The sequence below is a fragment of the Leptinotarsa decemlineata genome, unplaced genomic scaffold (genome assembly GCF_025532065.1).
Source record: "Leptinotarsa decemlineata unplaced genomic scaffold, Ldec_3_MD MMD2_P_RNA_scaffold_2, whole genome shotgun sequence".
In the NCBI taxonomy this organism is placed as follows: Eukaryota; Metazoa; Arthropoda; class Insecta; order Coleoptera; family Chrysomelidae; genus Leptinotarsa; species Leptinotarsa decemlineata.
The window spans coordinates 16,622,434-16,646,558 of NW_027412529.1; the positions used below are offsets into that span (position 1 = coordinate 16,622,434).

At 35.0% G+C, this 24,125-nt stretch overlaps 1 protein-coding gene across 3 annotated transcripts in view; it reads left to right on the forward strand.

Moving 5' to 3' along the window:
• LOC111511489 (juvenile hormone esterase) overlaps positions 1–24,125 on the forward strand; it is a 55,302-nt gene that overhangs the window by 26,148 nt on the left and 5,029 nt on the right. For 2 of the 3 annotated variants that reach the window (XM_074184314.1, XM_074184324.1), the window contains exons 2-5: positions 8,962–9,102; positions 14,972–15,266; positions 20,687–20,928; positions 23,713–24,024. In XM_074184314.1, coding sequence (XP_074040415.1) covers positions 8,962–9,102; positions 14,972–15,266; positions 20,687–20,928; positions 23,713–24,024 — 990 coding nt within the window. Of the gene's footprint in view, positions 1–3,098; positions 3,648–8,961; positions 9,103–14,971; positions 15,267–20,686; positions 20,929–23,712; positions 24,025–24,125 lie in introns of those variants that run through there. The other variant, XM_074184322.1, reaches the window with a different exon arrangement.

Genomic DNA, 24,125 nt, shown 5'->3' on the forward strand with positions numbered 1-24,125 from the left:
AAGACGCCACCTATGAGATAGATAGAGAACTAAATTCTTGAATATCAAAGAAAAACGAGGCTCCTCAAGGTGGTGAGATGCAAAACTAAGCTTCGATATCTACTCCTGACGAGATACGTCCTCTGTCTTTCACTGCAAAACAAGTAGTTGGAATAAACATCTCATCAGTGGTGCTAGACTGAAACACAACTACATTGCTGGACTCAACTGTACCTAAGGAACAAGCTTTCTCTTATGGAGACGCCATCGGATAGACAGTGGACTTGTTTATCTTTGAATTTCGAGAATTGATTCTTTTGTCACTTTTGGGTTCATCGGTGCTGCAAGTGCAACCTGGCTGTCTATGAAAATATTGCTCCACTCATTACGTTGAGGCATCGAATTATGTTTCTTACTTATTCAAGATTGTATTCACTTCAGTCTGGAAGATTGATGTGTACTGGTCGAGTAGTTAACTGGAATGAATATATTTTTTTGCGCACAATAAAGTAATCTACTATGAATAATATGAATATGCCTGATCATAGAGAAGTGGATTTGAAAGATAGTGAACCAGAAAAAGTATCGAAGAGAGGATTTTTAAAAAAAAATGCGTCTATTGGGTTCAGAAGAAGAATAAATAAAAATAATTTGGAAGGTTCTAGGTAGTAGTCATCACTACTCTCCTCGTTAATCTACGGTATTGATCAGATGAAAAAATAGAATCGTTGGGAGTACTATTTACATATTTACTCAGGTTACGCTACGCCCACCGATTTTATTATTGTTTTACCTGATCAATACTGTAGATAAATATATTAAAGAAGAAAGTAATACAAATCATGAAATTATGAAACAACAACAAAAGTAAATTGGATATCTTCTTCTTCTTCTCTTTTTTTTGGTCTTCGCTTCTTTTGCAGTAGACCAAAATTGGATATCCAGGGCGACTTTATTGATTCCAGTAGCGCATTTGCTTTTTTAGCTATAGGAAAACCCGGAAAAACCTGCAGATCTTGATCTGCCAATGTTCTCTCTTCCATAAAACAAAATGGAGGGTGTCTCCAGAGGCGCTAATAAATTCAAGACATCGCCAGTATCGTCAAACTTAAACCAGTCCGTTTCGTCTTTGACCAATGCGTAACAATAACCATATTCAACGCCAGAACCACAGTGAACAATGTCTGCATGAAGATTATAATAGTGGTCTGCTAGATTGAAGTGTTCATCCATTTCGAACCTTCGTAAAAGTTTGGTGCTTCCGTCAGATGTTGAGTCATGTTTGAAGATCATCAGTGTTTTTATTAGGTTGACTGGTGCCTCAGCTCTACTTGTTTTTTTACAATAATCAGTTAGTTTGGGGCATTTTCAGATGGTTCAACAGTAGAACCATATAACATGAAAAATGTTTTTTACTTATTTCATTTTCAAGTTTTTAGTTTCTAATTTTCATCCATCCTAATGCCACACAGTTTCGGCACGTTTCAACTTTTTACCTTAAGTTGGGTGGTGTATCGCTAACGACCGACGTATCATTTTCAGCCACCCTAACGCCACACAGTCCTCGACACGATACCAAATCTTGATTTGGGTGGAAGATCCCTGCTTGTATTCCAATTCTGGGTTGGTTCTATGTATAGATTACATTGGATTTGCATCTTTTTCATAGTGTATAACTATAGTACTAGTAAGGCCTTGTCATTACCAATATTGAGTTAATTGTATTCGGCCATTTCGTAACTGCGACCATCTTGGATTCACAATGATACAAAATTCATTAATTTGTATTGTCATCGAAACTAAATGTGTTTACCAAATATCAGATCAATCTGTCAACAGGAAGGGGGTCGAACTCCAATTACTAAATTTGACCCAAACAAACAAACAAGAGTTGAATGAAACCGAACAATCGAAAAATGATATTATGCAAAATGTAGCTGAGTATTTGAGAATAATTAAAGTAATCTACTCAATATCTACCATCACTAGTTCTGTATAGAAGAAAACAAATTTGGTTTTTGGTATTTTACATATTGTAATTTTCAAACTGAATTTGAAAATTTTGAAATAGTACTCATTTTGATTTTCATGCATTTACTCATATCAAAAATGAAAATTTCAATTAATATTGCATCAGTAGGTATACAACTGATTCTAGATAAGTCAATTCAACACCAAATCGTAAAAAAACTATTGATTTAAAGAATAAGTGGATGAATTAGTTACCCCCGATTTGACAGATCGACGCTATTACCGGTATTATGGAATTAGGCGAGACTACTAGAATAAATATAGTCCAAAAAACATGCTTTTAAAGAACATTGAACTAAAAAGTTAAAAATATTTTTTTCAAATGGGCTTAAAACAATAACGAACGAAAAATACTAGTATTATTGTGAAAAAAGCGACGAGCGCTTGATATACAAAAAATATGGCACAAGGTGCTCATGCTTTTTTTACAATTATACTAGTATTTTTCGTTCGTTATTGTTTTAAGCTTATATGAAGAAATATTTTTAACTTTTTAGTTCGATGTTCTTTAAAAGCGTGTTTTTTAGTTTTTAAACTACTTTTATTTGTCATTTTTTAGTTTCGTATGCTATAAAAGCGTGTTTTTTAGTCTTTTTAAACTATATTTATTTTTTCTAAACGTTGGGATCAATCAGCCGTATATTGTTTAGAAAAATGACCATTGATATTTTCCGTTTCCGGAGAGGGAGCCTGAAAATCAGCTACCAAGCCCAAGGCAGCAGGCGCGCAAAGGAGGGTTACAAATAAGGCAGCGCGTGTGTTAATGAAAAAATAATTATTTTGAATGAAGAATTACATGTATAGTAAGTTCGAATTATATCAAGGAGGTTACGTACAGCGTCATCTGCCCACGAAAAGATCAAGCAATAAATTCGATAATTCTGTCAAATACAGATCTCGAGCATTCAAACGGAAAAAATATGAAATGAAAAGGAGAGTTACAAACAAATAAACATACATAAATACATACAGGTGAAGCTAATGGAAGCATGTTATGATAATTGAAAAATACTTTTCTCAAATAAAGAAATAGATGTGGAGTGAGTTCGAATTATATCAAGGAGGTTACGTACAGTACCATCTGCCCGCGAATAGATCAAGCAATAGAGTCGATAATTCTGTCAAATACAGATCCTGAGCATTCAAACGGGAAGAATATGAAATGAAAAGGAGAGTTACAAACAAACATACATACATATAGGTGAAGCTAATAAAAGCTTGTTAATAAAAACAGAATAGGATATTTGCTTCAGCAGAGGGACCAAGTTTGAAAAACGAGTTGCGCTTTCTTCAACAACCTGATTTTAATACTCATTTTCTACGAGGCAGCTATATATTTGAACACCGCATTGTCGGCCGTGTATACACTCCGAGAACCACCCTCATTAAAATATATTTACATCCCCGAGCACAAGAATAACGATAGTACTGAAGTCACCACTGTTTGATATCGTTCTTATGAAGAACTTGTGGCATTGCTGCATCGGTTTGTTGATTGAATAATGGAGTCGCCAGTTGTCAATATTTCCGAAGGAAAGGTTAAAGGTTTCTTGGGTACTAATTTGGATGGTGAACCTCACTTTACTTTTCTCGGTATTCCGTACGCAAAACCGCCAGTGGAAGAACTCAGATTCAAGGTAAGTGTTCATAGGCGTGCTTCCAGATTGCTTATCGAATGGGAATTTTAGTTTATAATTATACACAGAACTATATGCTAGGTGATTACGTTAACGGTGAGAGATGTACAATTGGATGAATTGTGGCAAAGTTGACTAGAGTACTTACTACTCAGAAAACATTGTAATTAAAATTTGTTACATTATAATTTTCGAGAAACCTCTGCAAATAGTCTGAAATAGACATATATATGTATAGGTGAAAAGGCGAAGTAGGTATTAGCCAAGGCTCAACTCAACCTAAAATTAACAATAATTTCAAAAACAACATAGAAAACGATTGAATGAACAAAAAATAATAATATAATAACAGGCTCCTCAAAATTAGATACATTGAATGTTAGAGAAAAAAGAGTAATCCCGAGTGAAAATTCCTATTTGGTATAGCCAAGGTCGAGGACGGACGAGACTTATCTCACAGGGTAGTTGATTATAATATTTGAGTGCATTATACGAGACGCATCGAGTAAAGATAAAAGATTTGTGTTTAGGGATGTCTGAACTTGAACTATTTCGTGTGGTAAAACCATTAACTGAGGAAATATTTTGAGCTTTTGTAGAAAATAATCAGGCTGATTAGTTATTGAGATTATGCGGGTGTTAGTAAGTGCAAACAAAATTCTGAGTATCTCAACTTTTAACCAATTTGATTTTTGCATGCCTAAGGTATATATTCTTATTTCCGGATACCAAACGAGAAGCTTAGACAGCTATTCTGAATATGCTGAGGAAGACGAGAATCATCCGGTCTTGAAACAGGTGTATAAACGCTGTCACAGTAAGACATTTTTGACATGATTCAGTTTTACCTTAGTGATGAGCTGATGAGTGGATCTCAATTAAGAAACAGTTACCTAAGAACGTTATGATAATTTTGACTCAGATAGCTGACATGTTGGTAGATAGATAGATAGTTTATTTAACCACGTTATGTAAAAAAATTACATTTGTAGCAAGTAAAAACAATAATAAATTGATGGATGTAGCCGTTACTACGTGGTAGGAAATCATAATGAATAGAGAAATGAAACTTTCTATGTTTTTTACCACTTTTATTTGTAACTAACGTTACTGCAGTTTCGTCCTATACGGACATTTTCAAACTTATACAATAAACTAACAATGATTCATTACATTAGCCATTATATACCACCCCTATAGGTACTAATAGAGGTACTTGGCTTGATTGAGTACCTGAATTTATAGTTCACGATGCGGATCTGCTAATTTGAAAACCGGCGAGTAAGCTAAATCGATTTGATCATTTAACAGGTTGCACCCGCAGAGTTTATGCTTGTGAATTTCCAAGGATTCTAAATAATTGAGTTTGTAACCCTTCCTTGCATAGTGCAAAATTTCCGTATCGTTTAGATTCGGAAACTTGTGGTTACATGCCAAGGAATGGTTTGAAAACGTCGAATCATTTTTTCGACGAATCATGATTCGACGTTTTCAAACCATTCCTTGGCATGCAACCACAAGTTTCCGAATCTAAACGATACGGAAATTTTGCACTATGCAAGGAAGAGTTACAAACTCAATTATTTAGAATCCTTGGAAATTCACAAGCATAAACATTGCGGGTGCAACCTGTTAAATGATCAAATCGATTTAGTTTACTCGCCGTCTTTTAAATTGGCAGATCCGCATCGTGAACTGTAAATTTAGGACTCAATCAAGCCAAGTACCTCTATTAGTACCTACAGGGGTGGTATACAATGGCTATTGTAATGAATCATTGTTAGTTTATTGTATAAGTTTGAAAATGTCCGTATAGGACGAAACTGCAGTAATGTTAGTTACAAATAAAAGTGATAAAAAACATAGAAAGTTTCATTTCTCTATTCATTATGATTTCCTACCACGTAGTAACGGCTACATCCATCAATTTATTATTGTTTTTACTTGCTACAAATGTATTTTTTTTACATAACATGGTTGAATAAACTATAGAACAGTGCTTGCAAAAAATTGTTCTATAGCGCCATCTAGTGGCGAGTTGCAGAAAAATTGATAGCCTAAAAACCTTCTCTCTGAAAAATTACTCATAAATGTTAAGTTTCATCACGATCGGTTGAGCGATGTAGAAGTTTATTACTTACCAACCAACCAACAAACATCCATTTTTATTTGGTAGTTATAGTACTAATTAGTACTATGTTGCTGTATCGCTGCTGTTCCAATGTTTTGACACAATCAGAATTAACGAACTTATGCGTGCGCAACGTTATAGAACAGTGCATTCAAAAAATTGTTCTACAGCGCCATCTAGTGGCGAGTTACAGAAAAATTGATAGCCTAGAAACCTTCTCAATGTAAAATTACTTATACATGTCAAGTTTCATCACGATCGGTTGAGCGATGTAGAAGTTCATCACTTACCAACCAACCAACAAACATCCATTTTTATATATTAGATATGTGGAAGAAGAAGCCATGAAAAACAGATGTCCCAAAACGGAGCCCTGTGGTACTCTAGATTCGATTGGCAAAAGATCTTAGTAAATTTTTTATCTCGTTCACGGAAGGAAGTATTCATTTCTCAATACTTACTTGAGATAAGGATTTTTGGTGGGCTCCCTATTGCTTTCAGGTCCAAAAATCATTATTGCAAATTTTTCAAATTTATGCATGAGCTTATGGGTTGTAGAAATGTACAACTAGTAACTAAACAGAACATCAGCATAGCATACAAGACTGATAACACCTTAGGTAGACATCACTACAACGAAGTCGCTTTCCGTTGTCTGTCCCTATGTATGCTTACATCTTTAAAACTATGCAACGGATTTTGATGCGGGTTCTTTTATTAGATGGAGTGATTCAAGGGGAAGGTTTATATGTGTATACTAGTTGTTGCCGGCGGCTTTGCTCGCGTAGAATGTGGTTTGTCACATTAAGTTTCGTGACAGAAAAATTTAAACAAATAGTTAGAATATTCTTTATTAACCCAAAACTTCAGGTTTCCAACTTCAAAACTGACGAAATTCAATACAATCTTCAAACCCGTATTTCCCCCTTGGGAGTAGAAATTCCTGATTCCCTTTCTTGATGCTTATTTACGCTATACAAATAACCTACCTGGATATTTCAAGATTTTAGGTTCAGCAGCTTCGGCTGTACGTTAATATAAGTGTGTCAGTCAATCAATAGGTACCTACCCGTTTATACTATACTAGCTGTTCCCCGCTGTTTTACCCGCGTTACTGTGGGAACCTACCCTATGTGTTATTACAGGTCATAATCTATCTATACAGGGTGTTCATTAAACATACGGCAAAAAATTAAGGGACTATACCTTGGACTATTTTAAGGATGTCTTGTCCTTGGATGATTTTTGATGGGGCGCTTCGTGAAGCGCCCCGTTAAAAAGATACGGGGCGAAAAAAAAATATCGACAATAACAATTTTGTTAATTTTAAAATTATCAACTGTACCTACAAAATTATAAAAAATCTAACAATTCCGTTGGTACCTATCAACAACAATCCGATTACTACAAACGGCTGCAGACATTCAATTTGAATAGTATGTCTCGTAAGTGATCCTGGTGTTTTTGAAATAGTTCGGGAGTCGATAAGCAAAAGATTGGATTCTTGCATCCGAGCGGAGGGTAATAATTTTCAACAGTTCTTGTAGAAACATTACATGTAATTGTCGGAATTCTTTTCTGATCCGTATCTTCGAAACAAAGAGCCCTATCAAAAATCATCAAAAGACGAAATATCATTATTAAAAGAAGACATGTCTGAATTATTTCCCAGGAAAATAGAAAAGTTAACATGTATTGAGGAAGCAGTACTTAATTTGATTGAAGAACAACCTACTACCAGTACTAGAAAGATTGCTTTCAGCTAAACGTTGATCATATGACGGTATTTCGAATTTTAAAGGAACAACTCTTATACCCTTACCATCTGCAACGAGTACAGGCACTGTTACCGCGAGACTTTTCGAATCGTCTTGAATTTTGCAACTGGATGCTGAAAATGATTAGAAGAAATTGTGACTTTCTGAAAACGATAGATTTCACAGACGAATGTAGTTTTTCTCGGGACAAGATTATTAATTTTCATAATTACCACATATGGGCAGATGAAAACCCTCACGCTATTGTCGAAACTAACCATCAAGAACAGTTTTTTCTTAACGTGTGGCTCGGAATTATTGGGGATGATTAAATTGGGCCTAATTTTCTACCTCCTCGATTGAATGGTGAGGCATACGTTCAATTTTTAAGAGAAGTGCTTCCAGTACTGCTGGAGGAAGTTCCTTTGGGCGTCAGAAGGGATATGTTTTTTATGCATGATGGGACTCCCGTCCATTTAGTCATGTAGCACGTCAGCATTCAACTGAAACATATGCAAATCAGTGGATAGGTCGAGAAGGACCACAGAACTGGCCCGCTCGATCCCCGGATCTCAATCCTCTCGATTTCTCTATTTGGGGCCATTTACAGCATTTGGTTTATCGTACTCCTGTTCGCGATGTAGATGACTTAAGAAACCGCATCATCGATGCGTGTAGGGTAATCAGAGAGACTCAATGCGTCGACGTCTAGACGCATGCGTAATGTCTAAAGGTAGACATATTGAATATTTACTATGATTTCTACACGTTGTGTGTTTTGTTATTAATAAATTAGTTTAGTTTATTACCCTTTAATCGTTTAATGCAGGTACTAACTACAAAATAACAATAAATCCAGTTCGCATTTATGACGATGTATGTCTGTAGTTGTTCGTAAAATAATCTTTTGCTGCGAACTGGTTTATTTTGGGCAAAAAACCCAAGATACATTTTTTGTTTAGAATGAAACAGGCTATCGGAAATAAATTTTTAAATGGTAAACAAATAATAAGACAAAAAGTTACATTGGAAATGAATTTTAGGGGTTGCGTTTTCCACCCCTTACAACCAAATAAATTTCTGGCTAAGTGTCTTTTTGGTAGTACAAAACGTTAGGTTAAATTCAATATTGTAACTTTTTCAGTGCTTGTGAAAAAAATTGTTATACAAATTTCATGTACCCCCTTTAAGGGGCTGTATCTTAACAAGGGTGCTCCAATGAAGTTTTTTTATATGAAAGATCCTATCTTCTTTCAGATGAGGAATCACCCCCTTAAATGTTTCACACTTATTCAGTTAGACCCTGTATTGAAATTAAATTACAATGTGACGATTTTTCTTGGGCCCCCATCCAATGAATTTGGCACGAGCCTCAGATGTTATAGTTACGCCACTGCTCTACTTAATATTATTTTAATATTTTCAGGCTCCTCAACCTGTTGAAGAATGGGACGGCGTAAGAGATGCTACTAAAATCGGAGATTCTTGTGCTCAGAAAGATATGTTGAATACTAAAGTTGTAAAGGGATCGGAACATTGTTTGCATCTCAATGTATTCACAAGAACGGTACGTTGAAATTTATCACACACTAAAACTTATTATTGAATTTCAATATGACTTAAGGTGAAAATTAGTCAAAATATTTTTTTTTCGTTGAGAATTTAACAACCCCCATATGAACCCTCAAAAGTTGAAATTTATGCAAAATAACGATGAAGGAGGATTTTTTTACGGTGAATTCCTGATTCGGTCGAGGATATTGCATCGAAAGTTTGGCCAATAGCTTGTCAATCATCGAGTTGAATGAAGTGCCAAACGTTGCTCGACTCAACCTGTTTGGAAGATGATGAAACAGCAGAGCACATACTTTGTGCCTGCCCTGCTGGGGACCGAATCAGGTCTTAAGAGTTCGGCAGAATCGTACTCTTACCATCTGACCTGAAAGACCACCCACTATACGAACTAATCGGCTTCGTTAAGAAGCTGGGATTATTTGATCAACTGTGAATAAATAAACAATAAACTATTGCGGGTTGCGGTACACTTTGGACCTAATTCAACTTAACCTTAACCTGTAGGTATGAGTTAGGAATTAAGGTGGTCTTATATCTGTATCTATCTGCATCTTATCTGTATCTTATATGTAGTGAACATCGATAGTACCACAGTAGGGATCGAACCAATGTTAACATAGCAGTTGCATTGAATTAGTAGAACGAACCCTCACTCTAACCAACCGTTTACCATCTGACCTGCAGTATGAAATTGTTTTTAACCATACTTACGCAGTGTTTTTTAATGCATGTCCAATATTTCACAGGACGGTTTCTCAAGTATGTTCGAAACAAAAAGTTTATTTAAGCATATTTTGGCAAGGCTCTCGTATTTGAAATACACGGTGTAGAATATTATTTTTTGTTTTTTTGAATGATTTTTAAATTAATGTCGATATTTGGATGTAAACTGGTATTATTTGCGATTTTCAACAATAGAAATTCGATCCACTTCTAGAAGACGTTACCTACATACGTTTTTCTTTTTAGAAGAGTCATCATTTTTTGTACTTGCTTCTATCACATTTTGCAGCAAAAAATCAATTCCCCTGTTATTCTCGAGTGAAAAATTGATTTTAAACAATTGATATAAAAAAAAAGTTGAATCTCCAACAATTGACAACGAACAACATAATAACATTGGAAACGCTTATTTATTTTCGAATAACAACAAATCTCAAACATTGTAAGAACCTATCGTATTTGGTGGATGTATCTACAGAACTTAATGTCGAGTGTTCTGCCACATAAGTGAACAAACGATTGTGCACTGTCACAATCTATCGAAGCTCATTCAATGATGCAGATCCGCAGTCATTCCTTGATAACCTAAATCACATCTCAAACAATGTATCAGATAAGTATGCAAGCTCTGTAATCTGTGGGGATTTCAATAGATTTTATGGGAGATAGCTACTATAAAAAACAACTTTTTGATCTATTTGAAATGTTCAACATGAATTTACTCTATAATGAACCAACACGTACAGCTAGATATGGAAACCACTTGATCGTCAGTGGGCTTGATTACGTAATAAGTATCATAGAAAAATCATCCTGTAGAACCTTTGGCTTAGGAATATCCGACCACTCTGCCCAAATCATGAGTTGGTCCATAACAAACAAAAATAAATTGAAACAAAACAATAAAACAAATATTGTAACACAAAAATTCCACTCAAACTCAATGCATGAATTCAAAACTTTATATACAAGAAATAAAACAAAGATATTGCAAGATAGTGATGTTGAAATCGTATTAGATAACTTTTTATCTCACTTTAACTAGTGTTTTGATATAGCTTTCCCAATGCCAGAAATTAAATTAGGAAAAAATATATCAATAGGAAAAATTCCATTTTCTAGAGAATTGCATAGAGAACTTGAAAACTTAAAAGATATGAATAGGCTGAGGAAAAGAGCCAGTGACTGCTGTTCGAATGAAAAGTATAAGCAAATGAAAAGGGAACTCAATATAAAAATATCGTCTGAAAAGAAAATATATCACTCTGACCTAATAAAAAATTCTAATAACAAATCAAAAACCTTGTGGAATCTGGTAAAAATAAAAAAAGGTACCAATAAGAACGAAAAGGAAAACATAATTTAAACTTATAATGGGAAAAAAAATTCCGACAAACAGGAAGTTGCAAATCTGTTTGGAGATTATTTTTCAACTTCAGTGAAAAGAAAAATAAACTCACTCTACTTGCCCGCAAAATAATTGTACCAAAAATGAGATAAGCTCTCCACAAAGCATGTTCTTCAAACCTATCAGCGATTGTGATATCAAGCACATTATCCTGGGTCTAAAAAAGAAATACTCTGCAGGGATCGATGAGATTCCAGCTTTACTACTGAAAGACTGTGTCGAAGGAATCGCAAGTGAACTGGCCACTCTTGTGAACATATCAGTTACACAAGGTTGCTTTCCAAAAAAATTAAAAAGCACAAAAACTATCCTAGTGTTTAAAAAAAGAGACACGCATAGTGTAGAAAACTTTAGAATGATATGTATACTCAACTGCTTTTCAAAAGTTATAGAAACAGCTGTGTACAATCAATTGATAAATTACCTAAAGCATAGAAAAATATTAACCCCTTGTCAGCACGGTTTCTAACCCAACCACTCTATTGAGACCGCATCAACAGATATGATTCAGTATATCTATGAAAATATCGATAAAAATACCCGCGCCTTTGACACCATTAATTCATACTTCTAGAAGATAAAATTAGAAGCAATGAGCATTCGAGATCCCATACAATCTTTCATTTTATCATACATGACCGGTAGAACCCTAAAAGTTGAGGTCAATAAAGAACTTTCAGAGGAAAAAAATATTACCTTGGGACTCCTCAAGGTGGAGTATTGGGTCCTTTGCTGTTTTTATTATATATCAATGACCTACCTCTCCATATTAACAAAGGACAGGTCTTCATTTATGCAGATGATTCAACAATTATTTTAACTGCTAACGATACATTTTACTTGATGAATGATATACAACTAGTAGTGAAGAACTTCACTCAATGGTATGAGATAAATCATCTCATTAATAGTATGGAAAAAATGGTCCCTATCCAATTCAGTACTCAAAAACACTTCAACAACATGAAGTTCAACTTAGGCCACACTGATATCTTAGCGTCAGAAAGCACAAAATTCTTTGGTATGGAGCTGCACTACAAATTAACCTTCAACAACCAAGTTAATAACATATATAAAAAACTGAATGAACTGTATTATGCTTTTACTAGTCTCAAATCGAACTTTCATAGAAACCACTCGATTAACATGTCTACATGTTACATGATTAACATGTCTACACGGCAATCAGCTGTAATATCATCACATGGGGTAGGTCAACAGAAGTATCACGAGTGTTCATTTTACAAAAACGATTTATAAGACTCATTTTTAGCATGGATTATAATGAATCTTGGAGAAACACTTTCAAATAGGAAAATATTTTAACGTTCCTGTGTCTACTTATATAAGTTATTAATTTATACATTTAATAATAAAGATAAATTTACAAAAAATAGCGATCTTCACGAGCACGATACTAGATATAAAAACAATATACACCTGAATCGATTTAATAAAACATGGTACACAAAATCTCCCCTGTATGCTGGAGGCTACTTTTATAACCTGCTTCCTGAATGCATAAAATTAGCAAAAAATTTAAAAATTTTCAAATCCGACCTAAAGAATTTTTTGCTTCATCACTCCTTTTATTCACTAACTGAATACATTGAGTTGAATATTAGAAGTACATCTAATGACCGATAAACAAATTTTCCACACTTTTAATTTGTTTTATATGTACATTTTATTTAATATTTTCAATATGTTTTGTGAATAGTTGGCATCCAAGTTTCGACGTATATTTGTATGTGTATGCTCCATCAATTATTAATTGTTTTATGTGTAAATACCTGACTATTGAAACTATTATATTTATCTTATTTTTATGACTACCATTGGACTTATCTCATGTCATGTAAATGATTTATGGAGATTAGTAAAATTATCTATCTATCTATCTACCAGGGTCGATAATTTTTCAAACAAAAAAAATAACTGTAGGATGAAACCCATTAGAAAAGGGGGGAAATATGATAAAAATGAAAGAACAAATGAATTACGGGCGATCTGAGTTTGAGAAGTGGGAGGGGGTGAGTTTTTAATGATAAAAAATGGTTTATCTCGATTTCCGGTAAAACTAAAGGTCCAATGGAAAAAAGTTAAATGGCAAAGTTTTAGGTAATGAAAAGATCTACATAACTTCAAAATTCATGTGAAAAATTCAAATAACCAAGTTTTTGGTTTTTTATTTTTCTTTTTTCATTTTTTTTCCTACAAAATTTGGTGAAAACTTACCTTTTCATGTCCCAAATACACTGTGATTTATTTGATTTAAAAGATATATTTTTTTCACCTCATTTTGACTTATTACCAAAAAAGCACCCTAATTGTCAATCGACAATTCTCGTGTCGAAATATCAGCTCATTTCAAAAAGTCGGTGTGGTTTTTATTCTTTGAAATCTATACTTTCTGATGGTGTAAAAAAATATACAGTACTTTATTAAATGTTCTCAGAAAATGCAAAAATCGAGAAAACTCGAATTCGAACTTTTTTTTGTAATCATTATGTGATTGCTGCTATTTTATTCAGTTAAAAAGTTAATTAATTGAATTATAATTACATTCATGTCATCGAAAATCTCAAAAAATATAAATAAACATGTAAATCGTACTGTTGAATTTAGATACTTCATTCTGATTACGTTATTGATTATAATATTTTTAAAAACGTTGATTTTGTTATTTATAAATACCTTATCTTGAATTTTAATCAATTATCCAATAGTTTTTGTCTCTTTGATGGCATATCTTCATCGTTAGATTCGACAAACCCTTCCAATTCTAGTTGATCGTCGAAATCTTCAAGACCATCACATTCTTCGGCTTCAATACTATTTTTAGTCTGCATTGGTTCTTCATCAATAATTTCTTCTGAATCATTAACTTCCTCGTAGGTTTATCCTTCCATATTGGAGCAATTGGAGTAATGGAAGGAAAAGCCCTCCTGAAACAGCTATTTTCATATAAACATTGAATTACACAAATTCTTTCGAAACAAATACTTTTACATGAACTCTGAATTATACAGAAGACACAAAACACAACAAGACCTAACATTCAATATACTACACAATTCAATACACATTCCTAGAAACAGTGAATCTAGAGAAAATCCAATACAAAGGATAGTACCTGATGTAATCCAAATATAGGCAAATTTACCTACAACACCTGCACAGCTTTACCTTTTATTGATTTCAAGGTTACTCTGAATATTCCGTCTGTGTTTCATTATTGATCTACTTCTGTTATTTTCTGATACATAAAATTCAAAATATTCTATGTGCAACAAACGAGCCAACTTGTGCTCCTGGTTTATGGGAGTATGTGACATTTGACTAAAATATATAGCAGCAATAGTGAGACGCGGAAAAAGTATTTGAACACTCCCGCGCTGGAAGTAATCTGCTTTGTTTTAATTTCAGTACGACCAGAACGGTCTGATATATCAAATATGTCCTAGTATTTTCTTCAGAACATAAGAATATTTAGCTTTTACTGTACTGATTCCCATGTGATACGTCTGTCGATGAGCAAGTGGTCCTTGCAAGCAACTGCATGTCTCTTCAACCCTCTTTGCTCATTCAATAGTTTGAATATTGCACCATTAGTCAAAGATATTCTTCTATATGACATTATTGTGGGAAACTCCTAATATGAATTCGAACATGCTATTTAGAAGTCTGTGAATATTATTGCTATAATATTGAGGTGTGTAATTTTTAGCTTCCAGATGAAGGTTCCTCTTTGAAACCAGTAATGGTGTGGATCCATGGAGGAGGCTTTACTTCGGGTTCAAGCGACCCCAAATTCTTCTTTGGTCCGGAATATATCATGACCAAAGACGTTGTGCTAGTTTCTATTAATTATCGCATAGGATTTTTGGGCTTCTTGACACTGGAAGACGCTTCCTTGGATGTACCTGGTAATGCTGGTATGAAGGACCAAGTGCTGGCACTGAAATGGGTTCAGAGGAACATAAAACACTTCAATGGCGATCCAAATAATGTAACGATTTTTGGTAGGTTTTGTGGAAGCATTACTACGTGGTCTGAAAAGTCTGGGGTCCAACACATAGATGGCGCTAGTCTTGTTGCATTCACCACTTTTTCAGTTAGTACTAACCTTAAAAAAAATAACTAATGGAATTTCATGATATTCTACTCATAAGTTTGTGAGTTATTGTGCTGGAGGTAACGAGATAAGTAATTCCAATTTAGAACAAAAATAACGTTTTCTTTCTAAGGCCCGGGACTTTTCCACCTATGCGCTAGATCTAGATCGTCTCAATGAAATAACTGTCATTGCAATATAAATAATATACCGTCTGTAAAAGCCAAATGGACTCAATTAATTTTTTCGGTTACTTTACATATTTAAAAAAAATCCCGAAATACGTCAAATGTAAATAATAATTTGGCATTTTTCAACCTAAAAATGCCACCCCTACCTTCAATCCCCTTCGAATGACAGGTACAACCCCCAATTTATTAAATAGGAAGTATAGGTTTGTGATATATATTTTGAAAGGTCTCTTCATTCTCTATTCAAAAATGTTATCGCTTTTAAGTTTCGAGTTCTGGTGGGGAAGAAGTGATTTCATTAAATGCCTGAGGTTCCAAATTTTCCTCATCATGTATAGGTAAATATATTTTGGAAATATATTTACCCATACATTTTTTCATATACATATACATATATTTTTCAACATTGAATTTTCCCAGCAAAAACACCGGTCAAACCGGAAGTACGGCAAAGCAAGTAAATGTGTCAAAAAATGTAAATTGAACTATAATACACTACCCCCAATTTTTTTTTGATATCAATAATAAAAAAGGGGGGTAGAGAATCACCCGGTATATCAAAAATGAAACAATTCATGGACACAACACTTTAAAGAGGGGGCAAACTTTGGACACCTGTTTCTGGCAATTGGCCTCTTCACCGCGGTGCAGCCAAGTGCAAAGATGGGCAACACTTGTTTACATACTCACGGAGCCAACAACAGGAGCCAACCGCACATTCGTGGTTCCAGTCAGAAGACCCAGAATTCCCAGGCTACCTCTAACATGACCACCGCAGATAGCTACCTGCGTGACATCCGGGTCCAGGATATAAATACAGATAGAGATGTTATCGAGTGTGTTTGATACAAATCAAAAATGAAACAATTCGTGGACACAACACTTCAAAAAGGGGGACAAACCACAAACTCATGTTTGTGGCTATTGGCCTCATCAGCGCGGTGCAGCCAAATGCAAAGATGGGCAACACTTTTTTGCCGAAAAAAGAAAACAACACATACGCACGGAGCCAACAACAGGAGCCAACCGCACACTTGTGGTTCCACTCAGAACACCCAGAATTCCCAGGCTACATTTAAAATGACCACGTAGACAGCTATAGCTACCTGCGTGACATCCGGGTACAGGATATAAATACAGATAGAGATGTTGTGTATGATACAAATAAAAAAAGAAACAATTCGTGTACACAACACCCAAAAAAAGGGAGACAAACCGCGGACACATGTTTCTGACTATTGGCCTCATCAGCGCGGTGCATCCAAGTGCAAAAATGGGCAATAATTGTTTGCCGAAAATAGGAAGCAACATGTACGAACGTAGCCAACAACACAAGCCAACCGCACACTTGTGGTTCCAGTCAGAAGACCCAGAATTCCCAGGCTACATTTAACATGACCACGTAGGCAGCTATAGCTACCTGCGTGACATCTGGGTCCAGGATATAAATACAGATAGAGATGTTATCGAGTGTGTATGATACAAATCAAAAATGAAACAATTCGTGGACACAACACTCCAAAAAAGGGGGACAAACCGCGGACCCATGTTTCTGGCTATTGGCCTCATCAGCGCGGTGCAGTCAAGTGCAAAAATGGGCAACAATTTTTTTCCGAAAATAGGAAGCGACACGTACGCACGTAGCCAACAACAGGAGCCAACCGCACATTTGTGGTTCCATTCAGAAGACCCAGAATTCCCAGGCTAGATTGAACATGACCACGTAGGTAGCTATAGCTACCTTCGTGACATCCGGGTCCAGGATATAAATACAGATAGAGATGTTATCGAGTGTGTATGATACAAATCAAAAATGACACAACACTCCAAAAAGGGGGACAAACCGCGGACACATGTTTCTGGCTATTGGCGACATCAGCGCGGTGCAGCCAAGTGCAAAGATGGGTAAAACTTTTTTGCTGAAAATAGGAAACAACACATACGCACGGAGCCAACAACAGGAGCCAACCGCACACTTGTGGTCCCAGTCAGAAGACCCAGAATTTCCAGGCTACATTTAACATGACCACGTAGGCAGCTATAGCTACCTGCGTGACATCTGGGTCCAGGATATAAATACAGATAGAGATGTTATCGAGTGTGTATGATACAAATCAAAAATGAAACAATTCGTGGACACAACACTTCAAAAAAGGGGGACAAACCGCGGACACATGTTTCTGGCCATTGACCTCATCAGCGCGGTGCATCCACTTGCAAAAATGGGCAACAATTTTTTGCCGAAAATAGGAAGCGACACGTACGCACGTAGCCAACAACAGGAGCCAACCGCACATTTGTGGTTCCAGTCAGAAGACCCAGAATTTCCAGGCTACATTGAACATGGCCACGTAGGTAGCTATAGCTACCTGCGTGACATCCGGGTCCAGGATATAAATACAGATAGAGATGTTATCGAGTGTGTATGATACAAATAAAAAATGACACAACACACCAAAAAAGGGGGGCAAAGCGCGGACACATGTTTCTGGCTATTGGCCTCATCAGCGCGGTGCAGCCAAGTGCAAAGATGGGCAACACTTTTTTGCCGAAAATAGGAAACAACACATACGCACGGAGCCAACAACAGGAGTCAACTGCACATTTATGGTTTCAGTCAGAAGCCTGGTAATTCTGGGTTTTCAAATGAAAGAGAAATTTAGCTAATTTTGGAAAGATGTATCAAAATTGTAGGTTAACTAGTTTTAGAAATATAAAACTTTGAAATTTGAACTGGTGACAATTTGTGTTTCGTATCCAAGCAAAAGAGGTTATTCAATTTTTTTGTCAACAAGAGGATTCCTTCCCAAGCCAAAATTAGGTCAAAAATAATTAAAATCTAAGTATTCTACTGATAATAAATCATAATTGAATGAAATCTAATACTACCTACTTGCAAAAGCCATTCCATCTAGAAAGAAAATAGACAAAGTATATTAAAGCAGAGTTCAGATTTCTAAAGACCAGTACCGATGATTATAATCAAATTGGTACTCGTTAAAGGAGAAAAACCAGGTGTTTATAGCAATAATATTTAAAGTTCGAACTTGTGACCTAATAAAATATATATACATATAAAAGATTTGTACGAATAGACAAACAGGATAATACATTTGAAGATATATTCTTGAAAGTTTCATACATTTGCGAATAACGAAAAGGCGATTTGTGTACTAATACTTGACGTTTCCATAATAAAGTTTACCATTCACATTTCGGTTTAGTACAGAACATATTTTTAGGCTACATTGATGTTTTGCGAACTATAATTTTTTTTTATTATTTTACACTATTATTAAATTGTTCTGTTTCCATTTTTCGATTGGGTCTCTTCCAAAATCTATCCACAGGTGCATCTGCAGATTATGTTGTTTCCTGGTAAGTTATATTTATATTTGGTAAAAAATACCTCATTTTGAAGTTAATAATATTCTGAATTAGCGGATTTTTGCACTCGGGTCTTTGTTATTTTGGAACATTCCGCTCATTCCGCAGTTATTATTTACGTAAAATGTTCAAAATATCAGTTTTTGCTGGTGGCTCCGAGATCTTGGGCTATTAGCGTATTACTGAATCAATACATGTAATATGAGTGGTTTTGACTCGAACTCCATGCGAAATGAACGTCTTATACGAACCACGTGGTGATTTTTCTCATTCTCAACTGTCAGTTCATCTTGATCTTCACTAAGAAGGTGTAGGGATGCATTCCTCCAAATTATTTTTTGAGATAAACAGATCAATAATGAAGATATGCAGTACAGTTGATTTGTCTGAAACTTTGGTTAACTATAGATATGTATAGTTTATTGAATGATTTTCTCATAAGTTTAAGTTTTGTTTTTGCGAAATCTTGGAAAAGGTGAAAAATCAACCACGGGAATGAAGTCGTGAGCAACAGCTAGTACGATTATATATCTACGGCTAAACCAGATTATTTTTTGGTCAACTGAAAAAGTTCTCTAATTTAAACAACCAGCAAGAGTAAAGTATTATATTTATTCATACTTACTGTTTTTCAAATACAAGATACCCAAATTTATGATCAACTACCAAGTGTATTGAAGACTTGCACTCTCAATAATGGTTGACATCATTTTTCTATGATTTATTTCACTCCATCAGGTTTTTCTTGTACCGAAATGTAATTCTCAATTACAGGTATTGGACACCAACTCCTGCCGATTTAGGTTGAAACTTGGGGCAATGTTTGTATTGAATAATATAATTTTTATATTATTTAATACATCATTTACAATTTTTAATGTAGATCACCATCATTGTCAATAACACTGTCACTATCATTATCATTATCATCATAAATATTACCATTATCATTATTATACAATATTATTCTCAAATTTATGGTGAGTGTATTGGAGGAACTTCGGTCCATTATCTCAACATTATCATTATCATTTGTTTGAGAGTGATAGATGGACGTTTCATAGTGAATTTTAATAGTTCGGACTTCCGTTGTCTAATATGATATAATATGATTTGAAATCTCTGAAAGAAGAAATAAAATTAAAAATTTGAATGAATAACTAAAAATAATATTGACCAATAAATACAAGAATTGCAATCACCAGATACCCTGTGAGTGTGGCAAATCATATGTCGGTGAAACCTAGAGGCCATTGGAAGTCCACAATGCCGAACACAAGAGAAACACACAGTGAGGAGAAACCAGCAAATCGTGAAAAGCAGAGCATGTTTGTACTCATCAACATAACATCAAGTGGTCCCAAGCTAAGATCATTCACAGGAAGGAACACTGGTTTAAGAGGAAGTTGAAAGAAGTTGCATATATGTTGTCCAACAATGCATTCAGCCAAAGTAGCGTAGAGATACGCAACATATAAACACCTTTGATTGAGCGGAAAACCGATCAATTCCCATTAAACTGGTGAAGCGTAGAGAGAGAGAGAGAAGTGGGTATAGGTGAAAGCGTTCGAATTATCTATAAATAGTCATCTCTTGAAAGAATAGTCCAGTCATCACTCAAAGACGATTGTGGATACTAACTATCGAAACTATCATTATCATTATCGTTATCGTTATCATTATCATTATCGTTGTCATTATCTTTATCATTATCATCAACTTTATCACTATTATTATTCTTGAATTTCAGGTGAGAGTGCTGGAGGAGCTTCGGTCCATTATCTCATCTTGTCTCCATCTGCTAAAGGTCTTTTTCACAAAGCCATCCTGCAAAGTGGGGTAGCTTTAAACCCTTGGGTAGCATCAAACTTCAATATTTACGATTTCATGAATTTCATCGGGCGAGAAGTGAAGAATGAGGAAGAAGGATTACACATTTTGAAAGAATTGCGTGTTGATGAGTTAGTGGAGTTACAAGATGAATATTTGAAGGTCAGTTGAAAGTTTCATAAAATACTTAAAAGTACAGAAAGGTGAACTCGAATGAAAGTTATGACAACTTATTGATGTCAAACCCGCATCAAGTAAAACGAAATGTATGTGACCGATTTATCTACAGTGTAACCTATTTTAGAAAACATATACTTTCAACCGATTGGAATCATTCCGGAAGTCATCAGGGAATCATTCAGGAAGTCTACTAGAATACTAGTTAACTAGAACGAGTTTTCGTTTTCAGGGACAACTTTTTTCATTTTGACTACACTTGACTACATCGCTGGCTTCAGGTGGTTTTGAAATGGTTCATGTTGAAATTACGTAGAAATGCGTTCGTTTTTGAAAAAAATATAAGAGAATTGCATTTATTCAAGTAAAATTTCATTGAGTTTTTCATTGAACACATGCGTGTTCAGAGTATGAACACGTCTGAGGAAGTAATTATATGCTGAAACACATGTTACGGTTCTGGAAACTGATCACAATAAAGTGTTACTTTAATACGTTATGGATTTTCACATTCCGAATCCATCACATATGGAATAAAATTTGGAAAATATGTCATTCAATTATACCTTGAAATTTCCTACTTCCTACGACAAAATCAATCATTGAACTGACATTCCGAAATATACAGGGTGTCAATTTGAAAACTTTCCATCCTTAATATCTTCCTTTTAGTAAACAATATGAGGAATCGGAAACACGTCAATTTTTATTGACAAAGGGGACACTTAGATGGACTATTTGTAGTCCTCGTGTTTCAACCCACTTGGGGGAGTTCAATTCTCCTTCCAATGGTACCCTGACTCATTATTTTTGATGAGTATTTTCCGACAAATAGCATTCATAACTGACAGAAGTATTTATTAGTACGCCTATACTGAGATGCATGCCTGGACCAGAACTGGTAAGAATGTTAGGTGGTTCCGTTTCAACCCTTTATCAGGGATAACATTAACCAGCCAAAAAGTAGTCTAATAGTGAAACGTAGATGGTGGTAAGTTGTGTTTAGTGAATGCTGAATTTTGAATTCTCATCTCATCTCATTTTGAATTCTCATTCAGATGGCTATTTTTTTCCTACTTCTGCTGTAAAATGTTTCTGTTTTTAGTCAAAACATTGGTTCGCAAATTTGAACGATGACGTATTATTGTGCATACAGTTATACCTGTTGGGCTGTTGAGTGTATAACAGTGAAAAAAAGGATCACATTCTTCGAAACAGAATTGGAATGATTGTAGTTTATGGAAAAGTTGGAAAGTGCTCATGAAGGGCGGCATGAAACAGCTCAAGTTGAAGTTTTAGGAACATTTGCTGCAGTGCCCATGAACTCCTTACGATCAATATTAGAACAGTCGGGAATGTCACCCGACACTGTAAGAAAAGCATTGAAAATACATAAATTCCATCCTTATAAAATACCGATTCTTCAAGAGCTCCACGAGGATGATTATTATAGAAAACTGGAGTTTTGTGAAATCATGTCTCATCGAGCCAATACCATCCCTAGTCTTCTGTTGAACATCTGTTTTAGCGATGAGTGTTCACTTTTACTGAATGGCAATGTTAATAGACAAAATTGTCGCTATTGGATTGACGAAAATGATACAGAAGATATTGAAATTTTGCAGGAGGATCTGTTACATTTCCAGCAAGATGGTGCTCCACCTCATTATTTTCTTTCCGTTTGAAAGACGGAATGGCTTCCGAGATCACCGGATTTACCACCCTCAGATTTCTTTCTTTGAGGGCATTTCAAATCCGTTGTTTATTAAACACAAACTTCTGCTATTGATGATCTCAAAAGACGAATTACAGCAGCACGCCAGTCAATTCCTAATGAAGTTTCCAGAATTTATTACTGTTGATAGCAGTAGATTCTTTGTTTAAAATGTCTTTTGTAAAAGGACAATTAACAACAAATGAAAAATCCCTCGCGTAATATTTGAGATTCTAAGGTTAACATCTACCCCTCCTTGGGGGTTGATCCACGAAGGCTACAAATATTCCTTGAAAGTGTCCCCCTTGACCTGTCATTTTGATTTCTCATATTATATACTGGAAGGTAGATATTAAGAGAGGAAAATTTTCAAATTGACACTCTGTATAGTTTCTAACGGAGAACTGGAATAAAATATAGGTTCGGGATGTGAAAACTTTTGTCTAGAAAATTGTAATGTGGCGAAAAATTGATATTTTTTAAAACTGCCTCAGTTATGATGAAACGTGTGTATCTAGAAACTTAAATAGCCTGGTCTCACCAATTTGTGAGCTTTTTCTTGGAGTAGTTGTTTAAAAACTGGAATTGGATGTTAATGGTTCAGGGTTCAGTCTAGAGCTCAGATCAATCTTTTTTTCACCCAATTTTTCGATTATTTGAAATCGAATTCTTGCTTTTTATTATGAGATGTAGTGGTATTTGTCTCATTCGGAACATACTTCACGAATAAATCTCAGACAAAAAGTATAGTATTCAACTCGCAAAAATTGGTCATTACTTGCTCGACTTGCGTCTCTCTCTTTTTTTTAATGTTGCCTGGTAGCCGCCATTTCTTCCAAGCCTGTGGAAAATATCAGAGCTTCATGGAATTTGTGCTTTTTGCCACTATTATTGTTGTGAATGACTTGTGAATATATGACGTTATTTTTCGTGTTTTTTGATGAACGTCTCTTTGAAAACTTGATAACTTTCAGAATATAAATATGGAAAGCGTCCTGAATAGATGAATTTTTGTAGTACACTACAATCTTACCTTTTATGAACTTTTTTCCCAGACGAAGCTTCCATTCGAAGTTGTGGGTCCAACGGTGGAGAAACCAAATCCCACGGCATTTCTAACAAAGAGTCCCATCGAAATAATAACCTCTGGAGAATGGAACAAAGTACCAATGATGATGGGGTACACTTCGAACGAAGGTTTGTTGTTCGCATTCGGCAATGACTGGTTCAAAGACCCACAGATTGAATCCGAACATTATATCCATCCAGACATGAAATTGGAAAAAGGATGCTCGACCAGCAAATTGATATGTAAAAAAATAAAAGATTATTACTCACAAGAAAAGAATGCCTATAATCCTTATATGGTGAGTTCTACTTTGTATTGTTTCAGTGAAATGGATATTCAAATTACAAACTGGTTAGCAACGAAAAAAATGATTCGTGTGATCTAGATGTGAGATCGAAC